Raw genomic sequence first — 22,055 nt, forward strand, 5'->3', positions numbered from 1 at the left:
GGGTCTTTCATATATGGCCTGTATGATGTTGAGGTACATTCTTTCTATCCCTACTTTGTTGATGGTTTTTATCAAGAATGGATAATGTAAGGCGCCTGGGTGGCTCAGTCGTTAAGAGTCTGCCTTGGCTCAGGTCATGGTCCTGGGGTCCTGGGATTGAGTCCCACATTGGGCTCCCTGCTCAGCAGGAAGCCTGCTTCTCCCTCCCCCACTCCCCATGCTTGTGTTCCCTCTCTTACTATGTCTCTCTCTATCAAATAAATTAAATCTTTAAAAAAAAAAAAAAGAATGGATACTGTATTTTGTCAAATGCTTTTTCTGCATCTACTGAGAGGATCATTTGGTTCTTATCCTTTCTTTTATTATTGTGATGTATCAGGCTGATTGATTTGTGAATATTGAACCAGCCCTGCTGCAAACCTGATCTGTCTTCCTTTATAGGTCAAGGACTTTTTTTCCCTTGCTGCTTTCAGGATTCTTTCCTTGTCTGTATATTTGTGAATTTGACTATGATATGCCTTGGTGATGGCCATCTTTTGTTGAATTGAATGGGAGTTCTCTGTGCTTCTTGGATTTTGATGTCTGTGTCCTTCCCCAGATTAGGGAAGTTTTCAGCTATAATTTGCTCAAATTAACCTTCTGCCCCTTTTCCTCTCTTTTCATCTTCTGAGACACCTATGATATGAATGTTATTCCATTTTAATAAGTCACTAAGTTCCTTAAGTCTACCTTCATGATCCATTACCTTTGTTTCCCTCTTCTTTTCAGCTGGACTTTTTCATAATTTTATCTTTTAAATCACTGCTTCATTCCTCTGATTCATCCATCCTTGTTGTTATGGCATCCATTTGGGTTTGTATTTTTAATTTAGGCTTGACTAGCTTTTAGCTCTTTTATCTCTGGAGAAAGGGATTCTCTGGTGTCTTCTATGCTTTTTGAAAGTCTAGCTAATATCCTTATAACTGTTGTTTTAAATTCTATTTAAGACATCTTACTTATATCTGTATTGATTAATTCTCTAGCCATCATTTCTTCCTGGTCTTTCTTTAGGGGTGAATTCCTCCATCTTGTAATTTTGGAGGTCAGAAGAAAGAAAAGAAAAGAAAAATTTTTTAAATTAAAAGAATAAGTGAAAGAAGCTAGGTATGTGTTGGTCTGCTTGTTTAGACAATCTTGAGAGAAAAAAGAAAGAAAAATTTAAAAATAAGAATACAATAAAATAAAATTTTAAAATTGCTTTTTCTGTATCCCCCCCCCAAAAAAAAACAGAAAACAAAAAAACCCAAAAGAAGCTAGATCCTGTTTCCCACAAAACTGAAGCTTTGCTGCACTCTATGATCAATAGACTCGGTGCATGCAAAAGATTTGTGCTAGACTTCTCGGGGAGGGGCCTGCTGCTCCAATTCTCTGGTGGATTTGCCCTAGTGGTGATACCCCAGCAGGGCTCAGCAGGACTTCTGTAAAGCCATCTGTCCCTGGACTTTTGCTTATTGAGAGTTTTTTGATAACTGATTCAATTTCATTACTAGTAATCTCTCGGTTCAAATTTTTATTTCTTCCTGATTCATTGTTAGAAGATTATGTTTTTAGGAATTTATCTAGAAATTCTTCTAGGTTGTCCAGTTTATTGGCATACAGTTTTCATGGTATTCTCATATCCTTTGTATTTCTATGGTTGTTATTTCTCTTCCTTTGTTTCTAATTTCATTCATTTTATCTAATGAGTCTAGGTAAAGGTTTATCACTTTTCAAAGAATCAGCTCCTGGTTTCATTAATCTTTTCCACTTCTTTTAGTCTCTATTTCACTTATTTCTGCTCTTTAGCTTTGCACTTTAATCTTATTTTTATAGCTTTCTTAGGTACAACATTAGGTAGTTTGAGATTTTCTTCTTTCTTTAGGTAGACGTGTAATGCTATAAACTTCCTTCTTAGAACTGCTTTTGCTCTGTCCCAAAGATTTTGAACTGTTGTTTTAATTTTTGTTTGTCTCCATGTATGTTTAAATTTTCTCTTTGATTTCCTGGTTGGCCCATTCATCATTTAGTAGCATGTTGTTTAGCTTCCTTTTATTTGTGTTCTTTCCAGATTGATTTCTAATTACATGCCATTTTGGTCAGAGAAGATGCTTGATATGATTTCAATTTCTTAAATTTATTGAGACTTGATTTATGGCCTAATGTGTGATCTGGAGACTATTCCACATGTATTTAAAAAGAATGTGTATTCTACTGTTTGGGGATGGAATATTCTGTATATATCTGTTAGGTGCATCTGATCTAATGTGTCATTCAAAGCCACCATTTCCTTGTTGATTTTCTGCCTAGATGATCTATCTAATCCATTGATGTGAGTGGAATATTAAAGTTCCATAGTATTATGTATTAGTGTCAATTTCTCCCTTTATATCTATTAATAATTGCTTTATGTATTTAGGTGCTTCTATGATGGGTGTATAAATACTTTTAATCACAATAGACATTTATTTAAAGTAATACATTTGGGCGCCTGGGTGGCTCAGTTGGTTAAGCGACTGCCTTCAGCTCAGGTCATGATCCTGGAGTCCCTGGATCGAGTCCCGCATTGGGCTCCCTGCTCGGCAGGGAGTCTGCTTCCCCCTCTGACCCTCCTCCCTCTCATGCTCTCTGTCTCTCATTCTCTCTGTCTCAAATAAATAAATAAAATCTTTAAAAAATAAAAATAAATAAATAAATAAATAAAGTAATACATTTGTAGCTCAAATAGTTCCAAATTGTGAATTTCAGGTTTATCCAACTTCTTTTTTTTTGTTATGTTAATCACCATACATTACATCATTAGTTTTAGATATAGTGTTCCATAATTCATTGTTTGTGCATAACACCCAGTGCTCCATGCAGAACGTGCCCTCTTTAATACCCATCACGAGGCTAACCCATCCTCCCCCACCCCCCTTCCCTCTAGAATCCTCAGTTTGTTTTTCAGAGTCCATCATCTCTCATGGTTCGTCTCCCCCGCCTTCATTCTTCCCCTCCTACTATCTTCTTCTTTTTTTTTTTTTTAACATATATCACATTATTTGTGTCAGAGGTACAGATCTGAGATTCAACAGTCTTGCACAATTCACAGCGCTTACCAGAGCACATAACCTCCCCAGCGTCTATCACCCAGCCACCCCATCCCTCCCACCCCAGCCCCCACTCCAGCGACCCTCAGTTTGTTTCCTGCGATTAAGAATTCCTCATATCAGTGAGGTCATATGATACATGTCTTTCTCTGACTTATTTCGCTCAGCATAATACCCTCCAGTTCCATCCACGTCGTTGCAAATGGCAAGATCTCATTCCTTTTGATGGCTGCATAATATACCATTGTGTATATATATACCACCTCTTCTTTATCCATTCATCTGTCGATGGCCATCTTGGCTCTTTCCACAATTTGGCTATTGTGGACGTTGCTGCTATAAACATTGGGGTGCATGTACCCCTTCGGATCCCTACATTTGTATCTTTGGGGTAAATACCCAGTAGTGCAATTGCTGGATCGTATGGTAGCTCTATTTCAACTTTTTGAGGAACCTCCATACTGTTTTCCAGAGTGGCTGCACCAGCTTGCATTCCCACCAACAGTGTAGGAGGGTTCCCCTTTCTTCGCATCCCCGCCAACATCTGTCATTTCCTGATTTGTTAATTTTAGCCATTCTGACTGGTGTGAGGTGGTATATCTCATTGAGGTTGTGATTTGAGGTTTATCCAACTTCTTAAAAATACTTGAGGACAGCTGCAACCACAGATTTCAACTCCATGATTATTTCTTTGCCCATTCTTCTCTCTCTTTTCTTTCCCAAATAACTTCTTTCAGATATGGGTCAAGGCAGACTGTATCTTCTTCATATTTTTTTTTTCCACTGCTCTTTGGGCAAGATCTGCTGCTTCATGGTCAGGTCCAGTACTCTCTTAATGTGAAACATCCTGTCATTATAAAGGTTCTCAGGAAGCCTTCTTAAGGCCTCTTTCACATCATCATTCTCATATACTATATTATCTTACATTAACCCCACTTTATTGAACCCTGCAGCATTGTAATACCATTTTTTAATACCCTCTAGCCACCGGCTTGATGCCACTACAGCAGGTCTGCTCACCATTTTGACCCGAGACTGCCAGGTGCATAAACATTTACAATTGTTATATTCTCTTGTCAGATGCTTCCCTTTATCATTATGTAGCCCTCTTCTTTGTCTTTTGCTACAGTCTATTTCAAAATCAATGATGTCTGATATAAGTACTGCCATTCTGGTCTATTTTTTCGTCCACTTGCATGCTATATGTTTTTCTGGCCCTTCACTTTCAGTCTCTACATGTCTTTAGGTCTGAAGTGAGTCTCTTGTGGCAGCATATAGATGGGTTTAGGGGTTTTTTTATCTATTCAATCACCCTTTGTCTTTTTTTTTATGTTATGTTAATCACCATACATTACATCATTAGTTTTTGATGTAGTGTTCCATGATTCATTGTTTGTGCATAACACCCAGTGCTCCATTCAGTGCATGCCGTCTTTAATACCCATCACCAGGCTAACCCATCCTCCCACCTCCCTCCCCTCTAGAACCCTCAGTTTGTTTCTCAAAGTCCATAGTCACTCATGGTTCGTCTACCCCTCTGATTCCCCCCGCCTTTGTTTTTCCTTTCCTGCTATCATCTTCTTTTTTTTTTTTTAACATATAATGTATTATTTGTTTCAGAGGTACAGGTCTGTGATTCAACAGTCTTACACAATTCACAGCGCTCACCATAGCACATTCCCTCCCCAGTGTCTATCACCCAGCCACCCCATCCCTCCCACCCCCCCCTCCATAGGTTACTGCCTATGTTCTCCTCTAGGATTTTGATGGATTCCTGTCTCACATTGAGGTCTTTCATCCATTTTGAATTTATCTTTGTGTATGGTGTAAGAGAATGGTCCAGTTTTATTCTTCTGTATGTTGCTGTCCAATTTTCCCATCACCATTTATTGAAGAGACTGTCTTTTCCATTGGATATTTCTTCCTGATTTGTTGAAGATTAGTTGACCATAGAGTTGAGGGTCCATATCTGGGCTCTCTATTCTGTTCCATTGATCTCTGTGTCTGTTTTTTTGCCAATACCATGGTGTCTTGGTGACCACAGCTTTGTAATATAGCATGAAATCAGGCATTGTGATGCCCCCAGCTTTGTTTGTCTTTTTCAACATACCCCTGGCTATTTGGTATCTCTTCTGGTTCCCTACAAATTTTAGGATTGTTTGTTCCTGCTCTGTGAAAAATGCCAATGGTATTTTGATAAGGATGGCGTTGAAAGTGTAGATGGCTCTGGGCAGCATAGACATTTTTACAATGTTTATTCTTCCAATCCATGAGCATGGAATGTTTTTCCATCTCTTTGTGTCTTCCCCCATTTCTTTCGTAAGTGTTCTGTAGTTTCTAGAGTATAGATCCTTTATCTCTTTGGTTAGGTTTATTCCTAGGTATTTTATGGGTTTTGGTGCTATTGTAAATGGAATTGATTCCTTCATTTCCCTTTCTACGGTCACATTGTTAGTGTATAGAAAACCAACTGATTTCTGTGCTTTGATTTTGTATCCTGCCACCTTGCTGAATTGCTATATGAGTTCTACCAATTTTTGAGTGGAGTCTTTTGGGTTTTCCACATGGAGTATCATGTCATCTGCGAAGAGTGAGAGTTTGCCTTCTTCTTTACCAATTTGAATGCCTTTTCTTTCTTTTTGTTGTCTGATTACTGATGCTAGGACTTCTAGTACTATGTTAAACAGCAATGGTGAGGGTGGGTATCCCTGTCCTGTTCCTGACCTTAAGGGAAAAGCTCTCAGTTTTTCCCCACTGAGAATGATATTCACTGTGGGCTTTTATGATATTGAGGAATGTTCTCTCTATCCCTACACTCTGAAGAGTTTTAATCAAGAAAGGATGCTGTATTTTGTCAAATGCTTTTTCTGCATCTGTTGAAAGGATCATATGGTTCTTGTCTTTTCTTTTATTAATGTGATCTATCACGTTCATTGATTTACAAAAGTTGAACCACCCTTGCATTCCAGGAATAAATCCTATCTCGTCGTGATGGATAATCCTTTTAATGTACTGTTGTATCCTATTGGCTAGGATCTTATTGCGTATTTTGGCATCCATGTTCATCAGGGATATTGGTCTGTAATTCTCCTTTTTGTTGGGGTCTTTGTCTGGTTTTGGGATTGAGGTAATGCTGGCCTCGTAGGAAGAGTTTAGAAGTTTTCCTTCTGTTTCTATCTTTTTGAAACAGCTTCAGTAGAATAGGTATTATTTCTTCTTTAAATGTTTAGTAGAATTCCCCTGGGAAGCATCTGGCCCTGGACTTTTGTTTTTTGGGAGGTTTTTGATTACTGCTTCAATTTCGTTACTGCTTATTGGTCTATTCAGATTGTCTATCTTCCTGTTCCAGTCTTGGTAGTTTATAAGTTTCCAGGAAGGCAACCACTTCATCCAGGTTGCTTAATTTGTTGGCATATAGTTGCTATTAATAATTTCTAATGATTGTTTCTATTTCTTTGGTGTTAGTCGTGATCTCTCCCCTTTCATTCATGATTTTATTAATTTGGGTCCTTTCTCTTTTCTTTTGGATAAGTCTGGCCAGAGGTTTACTGATCTTATTATTTCTTTCAAAGAACCAGCTTCTAGTTTCGATGGTCTGCTCTACTGTTTTTCTGGTTTCTATTTCATTGATCTCTGCTCTTTATTATTTCTCTTCTCCTGTTTGTTTTAGGTTTTATTTGCTGCTCTTTCTCCAGCTCCTTTAGGTGTAAGGTTAGCTTGTGCATTTGGGATTTTTCTACTTTTTTGAGAGAGGCTTGGATGGCTATGTATTTCCCCCTTAGGACCGCCTTTGCAGTATCCCATAGGTTTTAGACCAATGTGTTTTCATTATCATTGGTTTCCATGGATTGTTTAAATTCTTCTTTAATTTTCTAGTTGACCCAATCATTCTTTAGCAGGATGCTCTTTAACTTCCAAGTGTTTGAATTCCTTCCAAATTTCCTCTTGTGATTGAATTCCAGTTCAAAGCCTTGTGGTCTGATAACATGTAGGGAATAATCTCAATCTTTTGGTATCGGTTGAGACCTGATTTGTGACCCAGGATGTGATCTATTCTGGAGAATATTTCATGTGCACTTGAGAAGAATGGGTATTCTGTTGTTTTAGGGTGGAATGTTCTGTATATATCTATGAAGTCCATATGGTCCAATGTGTCCTTCAGAGTTCTTGTTGATCTTCTGCTTAGATGATCTGTCCATTGTTGAGAGCAGAATATTGAGGTCTCCTAGTATTAATGTGTTATTATCAATATGATTCTTTATTTTGGTTAGCAGTTGGCTTATGTAGTTGGCTGCTCCCATGTTGGTGGCATAGATATTTACAATTGAAAGGTTTTCTTGTTGGATAGACAAGAAAAAAGATGCCTCATTTACCCTGGCTGTAAGAGTATCCAGTTTGGACTGCATCTCATTCATAGCATTTTTAAGTATGATATAGTGTACCTCTACATCTCTTACTACAGTCTTTGGTTCAAAATCTAATTTGATATGAGAATTGCTACCCCCACTTTCTTTTGAATTGGCATGATTTTTTCAATTTTTCAATTTTTTCAAATTTTTCAATTTTCCATTGGCATGATAAATGATTCTCCATCCCCTCACTCTCAATCTAGAGGTATCTTTAGGTTCAAAATGAGGCTCTTGTAAACAGCATATGGATGGGCCATGTCTTTTTATCAATCTGCAACCCTGTACCATTTCATGGGAGCATTTAGGCCATTCACATTGAGGGTAACTATTGAAAGATATGAATTTAGTGCCACCATATTGCCTGTAAAGTCCCTGTTCTATAGATTGTCTCTGTAAATTTCTGGTTTATGTTACTCTTGACGTCTTTCTTCTTTTATAGAATCCCCCTTAAAACTCCTTGCAGGGCTGACTTGGGGATCACATATTCTTTCAATTTCTGCTGGTCCTGGAAGCTCTTTGTCTCTCCATCCATTCTGATTGAGAGCCTTGCTGGATAAAGGATCCTTGGCTGCATGTTCTTCTCATTTAATACCCTGAATATGTCTTGCCAGCCCTTTCTGGCTTGCCAGGTCTCTGTGGATAGGTGTGATGTTATTCTGATGTTCCTCCCTCCGTACATAAGAAATTTCTTCCCCCTAGCTGCTCTCAGCATGGCCTCCTTGGTTCTAAGATCTGCAGGTTTTACTACTATATGCAGGGGCATTGGTCTGTTCTCATTGATCTTGAGAGGGGTCCTCTCTGCCTCTTGGACATGAATGCTTGTTTCCTTCCCCAGATTAGGGAAGTTCTCAGCTATGATTTGCTCAAATATGCCTTCTAGTCCTCTCTCTCCACCCCTTCAGGGATCCCAATAATTCTGATATTGGAACGTTTCATGGTGTCCTTGATCTCTAAGTCTGATCTCATGGGCTTGTAGCTATTTATCCTTATCCTCCTCAGCTTCCTTCCTTTCTATCAGCTTATCTTCTAGATCACTAATTCATTCTTCTGCCTCATTTACCCTGGCTGTAAGAGTATCCAGTTTGGACTGCATCTCATTCATAGCATTTTTAAGTTTGGCCTGATTAGATCTCATTTCTGCCTCAGAGATTCTATATTGTCACTAATGGTTTTCTCAAGCCTAGCTACTGACTTCATAATTGCTACCCTGAAGTCTTATCTCTGACATCTTGCTTATATCCATATCCATTAGGTCTGTGACAGAGGCCATTGTCTCTGGTTCTTTTCTTTGTTGGGAGTTCCTCCTCCTAGTCATTCTGTTGAGGGATGGTTGAGGGAATGTACTGAACCCAAAATGTCAACCATGACCCAAGAAAGATGCACCCTAGGAAAATCCAGAGCAGTTGGAAGCCACCGCTGAAAAGATAAAGCCAAAATAAAATACAAGAATAAAATTTATAGAATTTTTTAAAAATTTAGGAAAAAAATTTTTTCAAGGGTGGGGTGAGGGGCACCTGGGTGGCTTAGTTGGTTAAGCATCTGCCTTCAGCTCAGGTCATGATCCCAGGGTCCTGGGATTGAGCCCCACATCAGGGTCCCTGCTCAGCGGAGAGCCTGCTTCTCCCTCTCCCTCTGCCTGGGGCTCTCCCTACTTGTGTTCTCTCTCTCTCTCTCTGTCAAGTAAATAAATAAAATCTTTGGAAAAAAAAGGGTGGGTGAGGGGAATCAGGACTATATTCTCTCAGTGTGGACAAAATAGAGTGTTTCGGTTGTTCTTGGGTGTATTTTGTTCTGTTTGTTAGAGGACACTACTTCCCAAAATTACAGAGAAAATAAAACTTGTATATATATATATATATATATATATATATAAAGGTAATATTGAATAAGGAAAAAAGGACTGCATTGAAGCATATATCTATAAAAAAATAGATGTGAAAAAGTACAAGGTAAAAAGCTACTATGAAATATATTAAACATCTAGTTGAAATGAGAAAAAGGTAAAAAGAAAAAACATAGAAGAAGCATAAGAGAAAGAATAAAGGAGAGTTGTATCTGAAAAATAAACAAGCCATGAGGCAATGACTAGAGCTCAATATAGTATTTTCCCCTGGTGTTGGGACTTTACATTTTTATGGGGACCCTAGGTTTGTCATCCTCTTGTTCTTCCAGCCTGTCTTCTGGGGGAGGGCTCTGCTGTGCTGTTTCTCAGGCAATCCTGCCTGGGCAGAGTTGCCCTGCACCCTGTCTGGGGCCTTGGCTCCTTAGAAACCGTTTTTTTGAGATTTTGTTTTCTGGCGGCTTTCCATGCCTCTTCCGTGGGTCAAAGCAAAAATGGCCACCCCCAGACCTCTGTCCCAGAGCAGAGAAATCAGTCTGTTCTCTTCACTAAACCCTCCAGAACGCAGTCTCTGTTTCCATATGCACCTCTGAAAACCACAGCCACCCACAGTGCATGCCCACAGGGACTCTCTCAGAGGTCGCCCCAGGGACTGGTGTGTGTCCCTGCCTTTTGTGCTTCTAAAACTGTGAGTGGTTGTGGGCTCACAGGGGCTCGCAAGTGTGCACCCACAGATCCTGGATCCTGTGTGGGGGCTGCTCTAAAGCCTTTTCCCTGCCGCTACTGCTCTGCGAGTTTTTGCCCATTCCAGGCGCAGGACGCTTTTGTCCTCCGGTGTTAAATCACTTTTCAGGTGCCAGCTTATGGAGGCTCCCTCCCCCTTCTGTTTATCTTCCAATATCTCCCTGCAGATTCATGACTCACCCCTTCCTACCTCAAGACAGGTGATGTTTTTCTGCTTATAAAGATCCAGATATATATTCTTACATCTCAGGCTGATTTCATGGGTGTTCAGAATGGTTTGGTAGATATCCAGCTAAATTCAGGGGACCAATTAAAACAAGGTCCCCTCCTCTTCCACCATCTTGCCTCTTCTCTCATCTGTTTATTTTTTAATCTGATTGTGTATGTGTTGCATGTGTGTACGCATGTTGAGTTATGTAAGTTCTTTATGTATTTTCAATATTAAACACTTAATTAGATTTGTCATTTGCCAATATCCTCTCCCATTCACTAGGTTGCCTTTTTGTTGTATGGCTGTGCAGAAGCTTTTTATTTTGGTTTAGTCCCAATAATTTATTTTTGCTTTTGTTTTCCTGGCCTCAGGAGATATATCCACAAATGTGATGTTAAGGCCAATGTCCAAGTGATGACTGCCTGTTTTATTTTAGGAATTTTATGGTTTCAGGTCTCAAATTTAGGTCTTTAATCCATTTTGAGTTTATTTTTGTGTATGGCATAAGAAAGTGGTCCAGTTGCGTTCTTTTGTATGTAGCTGTCCAGGTTTCCCAATACCGTTTATTGAAAAGACAGAATATATTGTATATTCCTGCCTCCTTTATTGTAGGTTAATTAACCAGATAAGTGTGTGTTTATTTCTGGGCTCTCTGGAGGACATTATGCTAAGTGAAATAAACCAGACAGAGAAAGATGAAAACTGCATGATCTCACTTCTATGTAGTCTTTAAAAAGTTGAACTCATAGTACCAAAGAATAGAATGGTGGTTACCGGGTGCGGGGAGGTGGGGAAAGTGAGAAATGTTGGTCAAAGAGTACAAACTTTCCGTTATAAGTAAGTTTTGGAGACCTACTGGTCGCCACAAATACTGCATGGTGACTATATTTAATAATAAACTGTAAATTTGAAATGTGACAAGAGAGTAAATCTCAAGTGTTCTTATCACAAAAAAAGTAAGTATGTGAAGTGATGGATATGTTAATTTGCTTGATTATGGTAATCATTTTATAATATATACATATATCAAAACATCATGTTCTATACCTTAAACATATAATTTTTGTCAATCATATTTCAAAAAGGTGGGGAATCTGGAAAGTAAGAAGATAAAAAGAAAACAAATGGACTAAATATAATCCATTTGACACTTTTAAGAGAGTGTATGTATGTTTGTGCCTTTTTATAAAGGTATGTGGAAAATATCAGTACTATCTCTAGGTAGTAGGAATTTTGCCTTGCGCTTATTTATATTCTCTAATGTTTTCCTAATGAAAATTTATTACCAATAAACAAAATATGAAAACAAAAAAAACTTAAGAAAAATGAAAGAGAAAAATATTTAATGATTATATTTTAAAAGCACAATAGTCCTCAGATTTTAGTATCAAACAAAAAACATGCTACAAGAATATCTTTTTTTTTAAGATTATTTATTTATTTATTTATTTGAGAGAGAATGAGATAGAGCATGAGAGGGGGGAGGGTGAGAGGGAGAGGCAGACTCCCCACTCAGCAGTGAGCCCGATGCGGGACTCGATCCAGGGACTCCAGGATCATGACCTGAGCTGAAGGCAGTCGCTTAACCAACTGAGCCACCCAGGCACCCTGCTATAAGAATATCTTAAAGCAGGTTTTTAAATGTATTTCATGTATGGGGTTTTTAAGGTAGAGAAGTCTTATCAATCTACTCATTGCTTTTGATTGTCATAGTTCAGAATTTATTAATATTCTTTTTCATGCAAATGCTAACAGGAAGGTATTAAAAAGATTTTGATAATTCTGGGGTTTAGAAAAAATACACCTGGAGCACCTGGGTGGCTCAGTCAGTTAAGCATCTGCCTTCAGCTCAGATCATGATCCCAGGATCCTGGGATCGAGTCTCACATCAGGATCCTTGCTCGGCAGGGAGCCTGCTTCTCCCTCTGCCCCTCCCCCTGCTTGTGCGCTCACGCCCTCTCTCTGTCTCTCTCACAAATAAGTAAATAAAAATCTTTTGAAAAAAAAGAAAAAATACACCTTTCAAATCATATATTTTCTACTAAGCGTTTTACCACTTTGACCAATGTAATTAATCTTTCCTATCTCTCAGTATACTGGGATATATTGTTTCTCCCACTTTTCTTCTTATAATTTTTCTCCTTAGATTATAATTATCCCTATATATCTCTTCACCTCTTTCAAGTATCCATACACAAAGAGCCAGTTTTAGACATAGGATGTAGTAGGAAATGTTAGGACTTAAAACAAAACAAAACAACAAAAAAAACCTCTATTATATAAATGTCCCCATCATTTCACAAAACAAAGAACATTTTAACCCCCAAAGGAGAGTAATTATCTTTGACTAGAGGTAAGTTTTAAGTTAAATAAGTTCAGCTTATGTAACATACAATATATTGTAATTGCTTTTCTCATGATGTCTCAGAATGGTATAAACTTTGCTATGGATTTTCAGCAGCCCTCTGGTTTATTGGGAGCACTATTATCATGCTGCCTCTATACAGAACACCTTACAATCGGTGAGAAAGATCAAGGAGTCTTCCAAATTTGGAACCTTGTTTGACTTTCCCTAAATAAAATAGATTGAGTCTATAGTCAAAATGAAATGTGTTGTGCTTTTTGTTATGTGTGTTTAGGGTCAATAACCTGGCAGATTCCCAAATGGATATTCAGGATACCCACTCTCCTTCCTTGAAGGGCCAAAAAATGAGACAAGACATGAAGTGGAATATGAATATGCCCAGATATCATGAGAGAGCTGTTTTTTCTAGATTGAATGAAATTGCTACTATTAAATTTAATACTGGGGTGAGCAAATTCACTAAGAATGTAAACCTAGTATGTTTGGCTTGGGTATAATATGTACACTTTGTTTAATATTTTAACTTAAAAGATGTTTGGAGTTTAGACATAGAAGATCCAGCCAGATATGGACCCCATTAATTTCCTGATGCAGGAGAAATGGGTTCTGGATAAAGATCACAGCTGCTGCTTTCACCATTAATTCTCAGAATCACTTTGAAAAGTTCTCATTTATTTTCTTTTATGACAAGACCCAAAATTATGGCTGTTATAATCAGAAGATATTGGCTGACCAGATTAGGGGCATTTTCTCATGATGAACCATAGTTTGTGTATCAAAACTTAACAAACCATAATAGTTATATACAAATTTTATGGGGATAGTTCCCTTTAAAATTGACAAATAGATTATGGTTTAGTATTAAATAAAAGAAATAAATATAATTTTGTTTTTCTGATCAGAAAGACTACAAGTATATTAATGAATAAAATAATCTTGATAAGATTTTCAGTGTAGTTAGATCAGAAATAGATATTAATCCTTTCCCTTAATATCTTACACAAATAAAATTTTATTCCATCCTACTTATTTTCTTGGCCTCAAGGATATATTTGTATTATATGTGTATATCTAGTGTGATAAAAATTTGGAGCATTTATATTAATGGGTTTCACTATGAATTTCCTACTTGGGTCACCACCCATTGTAATGCTGTGTTTCTCTCCTCTTTTTAGTTTTCACTTTACTGCCAGCAATTTCATTCCATGTTTATAAAGAGAGCACTATTCACTTGGCGCAATTGGAAGTTGATGTTGCTACAGATATCAGTAATTTTGGTTTTCACTTCGTATCTTTTAAGAACTGCACACTCACATCTTGACCTACCCATGAGAGAATTGGACTTGAGTCAATATGGTCAAACAATTGTACCTTACTCAATTTCAGGGAATTCTGATTTGGCTCTGAATTTCATAAATAATCTTAAGATTTTTCTAAAACGTAAGAATCAAGAACTTTGGGAAGTGCAAGGTAAGACCCATAGGGAATAAAAGAGACTGCTGCTATATGAAGACCCATTTGTATTACTTACAAAGAAGGGACTTACTATGCTATTTAGCTACCCATTTCTTTCTTTTCCTACTAATTACCAGTATCTTAGAGACAGCTAAATCAGAGGCAAAAAACAAAAACGTATACTTCAAAACAACTGGCCACAAAAGTTAATAACTAATGGAGACATTTGGCTGTAGGTTGTCTTTCAGCTAATCACATCTGAAAGGTGTTTCAGAGGATGAGTTAAAGAGCCCAAATACTATATTGCTGCGAAATTTAGTGCAAAATATTTATTCTGATCAAGATACAGAAATGTTTCTCTAGCTCTCAAGGTGAAATGTTGATTCCAAGAGCTGAAGTTTGCCCTTCAGTCTACTATGTTCATCTTTTAAAAAACAAGTGGCAGAATACTTAATAGATTGACTCCTCAGAACTAATTTTTAGAAAGTAGTATAAATAGTTATATTTAATTTGTTCAATACTTACCTTTGGTAAAAACCATACTAAACACTTCCTCTGCATTATCTTTCTTAATGATAAAAGCAACCCTTTTATGTAGCTTATTTGTTATCTATTCCTTTGTAGCAAATTACCCTAAAACCTAGTGAATGGAAAATTTGAATTTTTTGGTATGATGGAAGGAACTCCTTCTCTCACAAAAGCAACAAAGATACTTGGAAAACAGTTTTATAAATCAGCCAATTAAGAACACTGGAAATTAACCAAAAGCACAGAACAAACTAAAAGGTCTCTATTCCAAACTATCAAACCTCTATAAAAAGAGTAAGGTCTGTGGCATTTTAACTTAGAACTATTCCTATCACTCTCCCTCCTCAGCTCAGTGAAATGGTAGCCATGAAAAGCCTTGAAGTTGATTGAAAGAACTGATCTATTTAAAGCTGTGTTAAAAGCCCCATCTCTAGAGCACTGTCAATAATTTAACTAAAATAATAGGTCCCTGAAAAACTCCATTCCCAGGGGATTGTTCCTATTGGATTTGAATCAGGGCTCAGCTTTTTTGGAAAAAGCTCTATCCACAGGGCATTAATAAAAACAGGAGCAATCTGCTGGTAACGTCATCACAGTTGGCTAAGGCTGTGATTTCAGTTGAGCCAAACAAGAGCCTGGCCACAAATTAATTTTGAAGGCATACCTGGAGAGCTAGATAACCAAAATGAACTTTGAAAAGTTCTGATATTCCTGAGGATATAGAAGGCTCAGAATGGTAGTGTGTATGACCAGAAATGACCAAGGAAAGAAGACTCCAGTCAGAAAGCTCTAGTTGATGTTGAGACCTGGTCAAGCAAGAAGTAAAAGTTGAAGCTGACTTATAAACTGCCTTAAATTTGAAGTATGCCTTTATACACAGATCCCTTTGGCAAATAATGGAAGACTTACTGGTTCTAGGCATTTAAAGAAATCTTTTAGCTGATTACTAAATTATACTGACCCAGGGATGACTCCTAGGAACTGGTTTTAAAAATAAAAGCCAGAATTTTTTAAGCCTGTCAGAGAAATAAGTGCCTGCACACTGTAGAGGATACAGAATCTACAGAATTAGTCCACATAAGTCACTAGCCAAATGAGCAGCAACAAGTTAAAAAAAAAAAAATGAAAAGGCAATAACAGCAAACAAGAGATGGGGAGGGGAGTTCAGATACCAGAGTTGTTAAACTACTTATCTTAAATGTCCAGTTTCCACAACAACAATAACAGAGAAAGGAAAGAATTATGGGCTGAATTGTGTCCCCTCAAAATTCATAAAATGAAGTCCTACCCCCAGTACCTCAGAATGTGACTATATTTGGATATAGTTTCTGTCAAAAGTAATTAAGTATAAGACTTACTTAGGTCACTAGGGTGGGCCCTAATCCAATATGACTGGTATCCTTATAACAAAAGATTAGGACACAGACATGCATACTCAGAGGAAAGACCATGTGAAGACACAGTGAGAAGACAGCCATCTACAAACCAAGGAGAAAGGCTTTCAGAAGAAACCAACCTTGCTGACACTTTGACTTGAACTTCTAGCCTCTACAACTGAGGGCAAATAAATTTCTGTTATTTATGCCACTCATTCTGTGGTACTTTCTTATGCCAGTCCCAGAAAACTACAGAAAGAAACAACCATATGACCCAAACATGAGGGGGGGTGGGGACTGAAGCCAGTAGATGTCCTTGAAGGAGGCCAGGTGTTGAACTTAATACACAAAGACTTTATTTTTTTTTTAATTTTATTATGTTATGTTAGTCACCATACAATACATCATTAGTTTTTGATGTGGTGATCCACGATCCATTGTTTTCGTATTACACCCAGTGCTCCATGCAGTACGTGCTAATGATGATGAACATTTTTTCATGTGTCTGTTAGCCATTTGTATGTCTTCTTCAGAGAAGTGTCTTTTCATATCTTCTGCCCACTTTTTGACTTGATTATTTGTTTTTTGGGTGTTGAGTTTGAGAAATTCTTTATAGATCTTGGATACCAGCCCTTTATCTGTAGTGTTGTTTGCAAATATCTTCTCCCATTCTCTGGGTTGCCTCTTTGTTTTGTTGACTGTTTCCTTTGCTGTGCAGAAGCTTTTTATCTTGATGAAGTCCCAAAAGTTTATTTTTGCTTTTGTTTCACTAGCTTTTAGAGATGTATCTTGAAAGAAGTTGCTGTGGCCGATGTCAAGAGGTTACTACCTATGTTCTCCTCTAGGATTTTGATGGATTCCTGTCTCACATTGAGGTCTTTCATCCATTTTGAGTTTATCTTTGTGAATGGTGTTAGAGAATGGTCGAGTTTCATTCTTCTGCATGTGGCTGTCCAATTTTCCCAGCACCATTTATTGAAGAGATTTTTTTCCATTGCATGTTTTTTCCTGCTTTGTCAAAGATTATTTGACTGTAGAGTTGAGAGTCCATATCTGGGTTCTCTATTCTGTTCCATGGGTCTATATGTCTGTTTTTGTGCCAGTACCTTGCTGTCTTGGTGATCACAGCTTTGTAATATAGCTTGAAATTGGGCAACGTGATGCCCCCAGCTTTGTTTTTCTTTTTCAACATTTCTTGGCGATTTGGGGTCTTTTCTGATTCCATACAAATTTTAGGATTGTTTGTTCCAGCACTTTGAAAAATGTCATTGGAATTTTGATCGGGATGGCATTGAAGGTATAGATTGCTCTGGGTAGCATAGACATTTTAACAATGTTTATTCTTCCGATCCATGAGCATGGAATATTTTTCCATCTTTTTGTGTCTTCTTCAATTTCTTTCATGAGTGTTCTGTAGTTCCTAGAGTATAGATCCTTTACCTCTTTGGTTAGGTTTATTCCAAGGTATCTTATGGTTTTTGGTGCTATTGTAAATGGAATCCTTTCTCTAATTTCCCTTTCTACAGTTGCATTGTTAGTGTATAAGAAAGCAACTGATTTCTGTGCATTGATTTTGTATCCTACCACATTACTGAATTGCTGTATGAGTTCTAGTAATGTGGGGTTGAGTCTTGGGTTTTCCACATAAAGTATCATGTCATCTGTGAAAAGAGAGAGTTTGACTTCTTTGCCAGTTTGAATACCTTTTATTTCTGTTTGTTGTCTGATTGCTGTTGCTAGGACTTCTAGTACTATGTTGAACAGTAGTGGCGAGAGTGGGCATCCTTGACGTGTTCCTGATCTTAAGGGAAAGGCTCTCAGCTTTTCCCCATTGAGGATGATATTCGCTGTGGGTTTTTCATAGATGGATTTTATGAACTTGAGGAATGTTCCCTCTATCCCTATACTCTGAAGAGTTTTAATCAGGAGAGGATGTTGTATTTTGTCAAATGCTTTTTCTGCATCAATGAGAGGACCATATGGTTCTTCTCCCTCCTCTTATTAATGTGTTCTATCACATTGATTGATTTGCAAATGTTGAACCACCCTTGCATCCCAGGGATAAATCCCACTTGGTCGTGGTGGATGATCCTTTTAATGTATTGTTGGATCCTATTAGCTAGGATTTTGTTGAGGATTTTGGAATCCATATTCATCAGGGATATCAGTCTGAAATTCTCCTTTTGGATGGGGTCTTTGCCTGGTTTGGGGATTAAGGTAATGCTGGCCTCATAGAATGAGTTTGGAAGCTTTCCTTCTGTTTCTATCTTTTGAAACAGCTTCAGTAGAATAGGTATTATTTCTTTGAATGTTTGGTAGAATTCCCTGGGGAATCCATCAGGCCCTGGACTCTTGTTTTTTGGGAGGTTTTTGATCAGTGCTTCAATCTCCTTACTGGTTATTGGCCTATTCAGGTTGTCAGTCTCAATCTTTTGTGACCCAGTATGTGGTCTATTCTGGAGAAAGTTCCATGCGTGCTCGAGGAGAATGAGTATTCTGTTGTTTTAGGGTGGAATGTTCTGTAAAAATCTATGAGGTCCATCTGGTCCAATGTATCATTCAAAGCTCTTGTTTCCTTGTTGATTTTCTGCTTAGATGATCTGTCCATTGCTGAGAGTGGAGTATTGAGGTCTCCTACAATTAACGTATTGTTATCAATATGGACTCTTTATTTTGGTTAACAGTTGGCTTATGTAGATGGCTGCTCCCATGTTGGGGGCATAGATATTTACAATTGTTAGATCTTCTTGTTGGATAGACCCTTTAAGAATGATGTAGTGTCCTTCTTTGTCTCTAATTACAGACTTTAGTTTAAAATCTAATTTGTCTGATATAAGAATTGCTACCCCAGCTTTCTTTTGAGGTCCGCTGGCATGGAAGATGGATCTCCATCCCTTCACTTTCAGTCTGGATGTATCTTTAGGTTCAAAATGAGTCTCTTGTAGACAGCATATGTATGGGTCCTGTCTTTTTATCCAATCTGCAACCCTGTGCCATTTTATGGGAGCTTTTAGGCCATTCACATTAAGAGTGATTATTGAAAGATATGAATTAATTGTCATCATGTTGCCTGTGAAGATGTTGCTTTTATAGATTGTCCCTGTAAATTTCTGTTGTAAATGGCTCTTGGGGTCTTTCTCCTTTTATAGAACCCCCCTTAATATTTCTTGCAGGGCCGGCTTAGTGGTCACATATTCTTTCAGTTTCTGCTGGTCGTGGAAGTTCTGCATCTCTCCATCCATTCTAAATGAAAGCCTTGCCAGATAAAGTATTCTTGGCTGCATGTTCTTCTCATTTAGTACCCTGAATATGTCTTGCCAGGCCTTTCTGGCTTGCTGGGTCTCTGTGGATAGGTCTGATGTTATTCTGATGTTCCTCCCTCTGTACGTAAGGAATCTCTTCCCCCTAACTGCCCTTAAGATGGTTTCCTTGGTTCTAAGATTTGCAAGTTTTACTATTACATGCCGGGGTGTTGGCCTGTTTTCCTTGATCTTGGGAGGGGTCCTCTCTGCCTCTAGGACGTGAATGTTTTTCTTCATTCCCCAAATTAGGGAAGTTCTCAGCTACGATTTACTCAAATACATCTTCTAGTCCTCTCTCTCTCTCCACTCCCTCTGGGATTTCCATTATTTTGACATTGGAATGCTTCATGGTGTCACTTATTTCTCTGATTCTATTTTCATGGATTCTGAGTTTTTTTTCCCTGGCCTCCTCTTTTCCCTTTTTATCTATTAAATTGTCTTCCAGGTCGCTTATTCACTCTTCTGCCTCAGTTACCCTAGCTGTTAGATTATCTAGATTGGACTGGATCTCATTGATAGCATTTTTAAGTTCTGCCAATTCACCTTTCATTTCTGCCCTTAGAGACTCTATGTTGCCATTAATTGATTTCTCCATTCTAGCCATTGTCTTCACAAATGTTAGCCTGAATTCCAGGCTGCGCTGTTACTCGGGCAACCCTGTTTGGGCGGAGTTGCCCTGCCCCCCTGTGGTAGGGATGGGCTCAGCAGGAATCAGTTTTGGGGGCTTTTGTTCTCTGGCGGTTTTCCCTGGCGGCTTTCCACGTCTCTTCCTCAAGTTAGAGCAGAAGAGACCGTTTCCAACACTCTGCCTCAGAGCAGAGAGACCGCAGTCTTGGCAGTGAGCTCTCCAGGCCACACTATCTCCATTTCTGACCGTGCTGCTATAAACTGCAGCAGCCTGGGTTGTGCACCCCTCCACAGCGCTCCCAGTCCTGCCTCCAGGTCAGGGTATATCTCTGCCCTCTGTGCTTCTAAAATCGCCAGCTGCTCCCAGTTCGCCCACGCGACCCCACCTCTCTGGGTTTCCACCCTGGGGGTTGCCCTAAGGTCCTTTCCCCACCGCTACCGGTCTGGGAGTCTGTGCCCTGTCCCCAGCAGGTGAGGCTGTTGCTCACCGGCGGTGTAGGATCCCCACAGCCAGGCTCCCTCCCACTGCCGTTTATCCTCCAATATCTGCCCGCAGAATCAGGGCTCACGCTTCGTACCTCAAAACCAACCACCTGCGATATTCTGCTTGTAGAGATCCAGATCTTCTTACATCTCAGGCTGGTTTCATTGGTGCTCAGAGTGGTCTGGTAGATATCCAGCTCAATTCTGGGGACCAGTTGAAATAGGGTCCCCTACTCCTCTGCCATCTTTCCTCCCTCCTAGACAAAAACTTTAAATCAGCTACTACAAATATTTTCAAAATACCAAAGGAAATGTGTTTAAAGAATAAAGGAAAGTATAGTAACTATGTCTCCACAAAGAGAATATTAATAAACAAATAATTTTTTAAAAAAATAAACAGATTTTGTAGTTGAAAAGCATGATTGAGAGGAAAAAAAAGTGGAAGAAAGATGGTGGAGTAGGAGGATGCCATCCCACATTTTCAGCTAGATATTGTCCACATCCAAGTCAACAAACCAGAGAGTGATCCAAAGACTGGCAGAACAAACTGCACAACTAAATATAGAGAAGCTACAACTGAAGGGTTAGAAAGATCAGAAAGGCAGAGGAAGGCTGCCTGCAATAGGGAGGGAGCTGTAAGGGCAGAGAGGGCACAGAACCCTCACACCGGGGTATTCGCATGGGGAAGACTACTCCCATAACATTTGGCTTTAAAAACCAGAGGGGCTGAATTCCATGAGTTTATGAAAACAGTGGTACTTGGAGTGGTACTTTAAAAGTCTGTTGACTAAACACTGGATGAGCTAGAAGGATGAGTCATACCTTGGTTGTCACCCTTAAAGAGACAGCAACCTACACAGAGGGGCAACATAAAAATGTCAGTTTACACAGCACTGGGGACAAATGGGAGACAGATCTGTTCATACTGATTTTGGAGTGTGTTGGAGAACTTCAAAAATGAGGGAACTGAGAGGCGTTGTTTTCTCCCTTGCCCCCCAGCATGAACAAAGAGCCACCTGAGAGAGTCAGGGGGCTGCACAGACACTTGCTACCTTACCAGCTAGCAGTGCACCACACCCTGAGTTCCCCTGAAGACTAGCCCACTCCAAGCTTCCTAGCCTAGGCCCTGGGCTCAAGGTAAATTTTATTAAAACCATGTGTGCACTCCAACCAGCTGCTGGGTACACTGCTGTTGCAACATGCCACACACATGTGTAACAGTGCCCAGCCATGTGCCTCCAGCCACAGACACATGTCACATACTCACAGCTGCCAGCATGTGCCAGGCCCAGTCTTGCCCAACCTCAGCCCCAGCAGCCCTGGTATGCAGTCCCCAGCTGCCACAGTGCTTCAGGAGATCCAGCGTAGGACTAGTGGCCCAGCACAAATTTTCCAAATACTGTCACTTTGCTCCCAATTCCCCAGCTGGCACACCCCCTCAGAGCTGGCCTCCTTGGATCCCACTAACACCACAGAGAATAAGCACAGCCCATAGCAGAGAGTCAGTGCAGATGACTACACTGAAAGGAAAAGTGACTCAAACACAACAATAGGGTGTAAGCAACATACATAGATACTCTTTTAAAGTGCTAGTTTCTGGTGAACAGAGGA

General features: G+C 39.0%; 1 protein-coding gene and 1 pseudogene across 1 annotated transcript in view; one reads left to right on the forward strand and one right to left on the reverse strand.

Annotated features, from left to right (window-relative positions):
* Positions 1 to 22,055, forward strand: part of LOC110577498 (phospholipid-transporting ATPase ABCA3-like) — a 172,571-nt gene that overhangs the window by 85,922 nt on the left and 64,594 nt on the right. Inside the window, exons 17-18 of the mRNA XM_044915268.1 lie at positions 12,948 to 13,119; positions 13,849 to 14,143. Coding sequence (XP_044771203.1) covers positions 12,948 to 13,119; positions 13,849 to 14,143 — 467 coding nt within the window. The remainder of the gene's footprint in view (positions 1 to 12,947; positions 13,120 to 13,848; positions 14,144 to 22,055) is intronic.
* LOC110577509 lies at positions 3,788 to 4,127 on the reverse strand (annotated as a pseudogene).

The sequence above is a fragment of the Neomonachus schauinslandi genome, chromosome 5 (assembly GCF_002201575.2).
Source record: "Neomonachus schauinslandi chromosome 5, ASM220157v2, whole genome shotgun sequence".
NCBI classification, from domain to species: domain Eukaryota; kingdom Metazoa; phylum Chordata; class Mammalia; order Carnivora; family Phocidae; genus Neomonachus; species Neomonachus schauinslandi.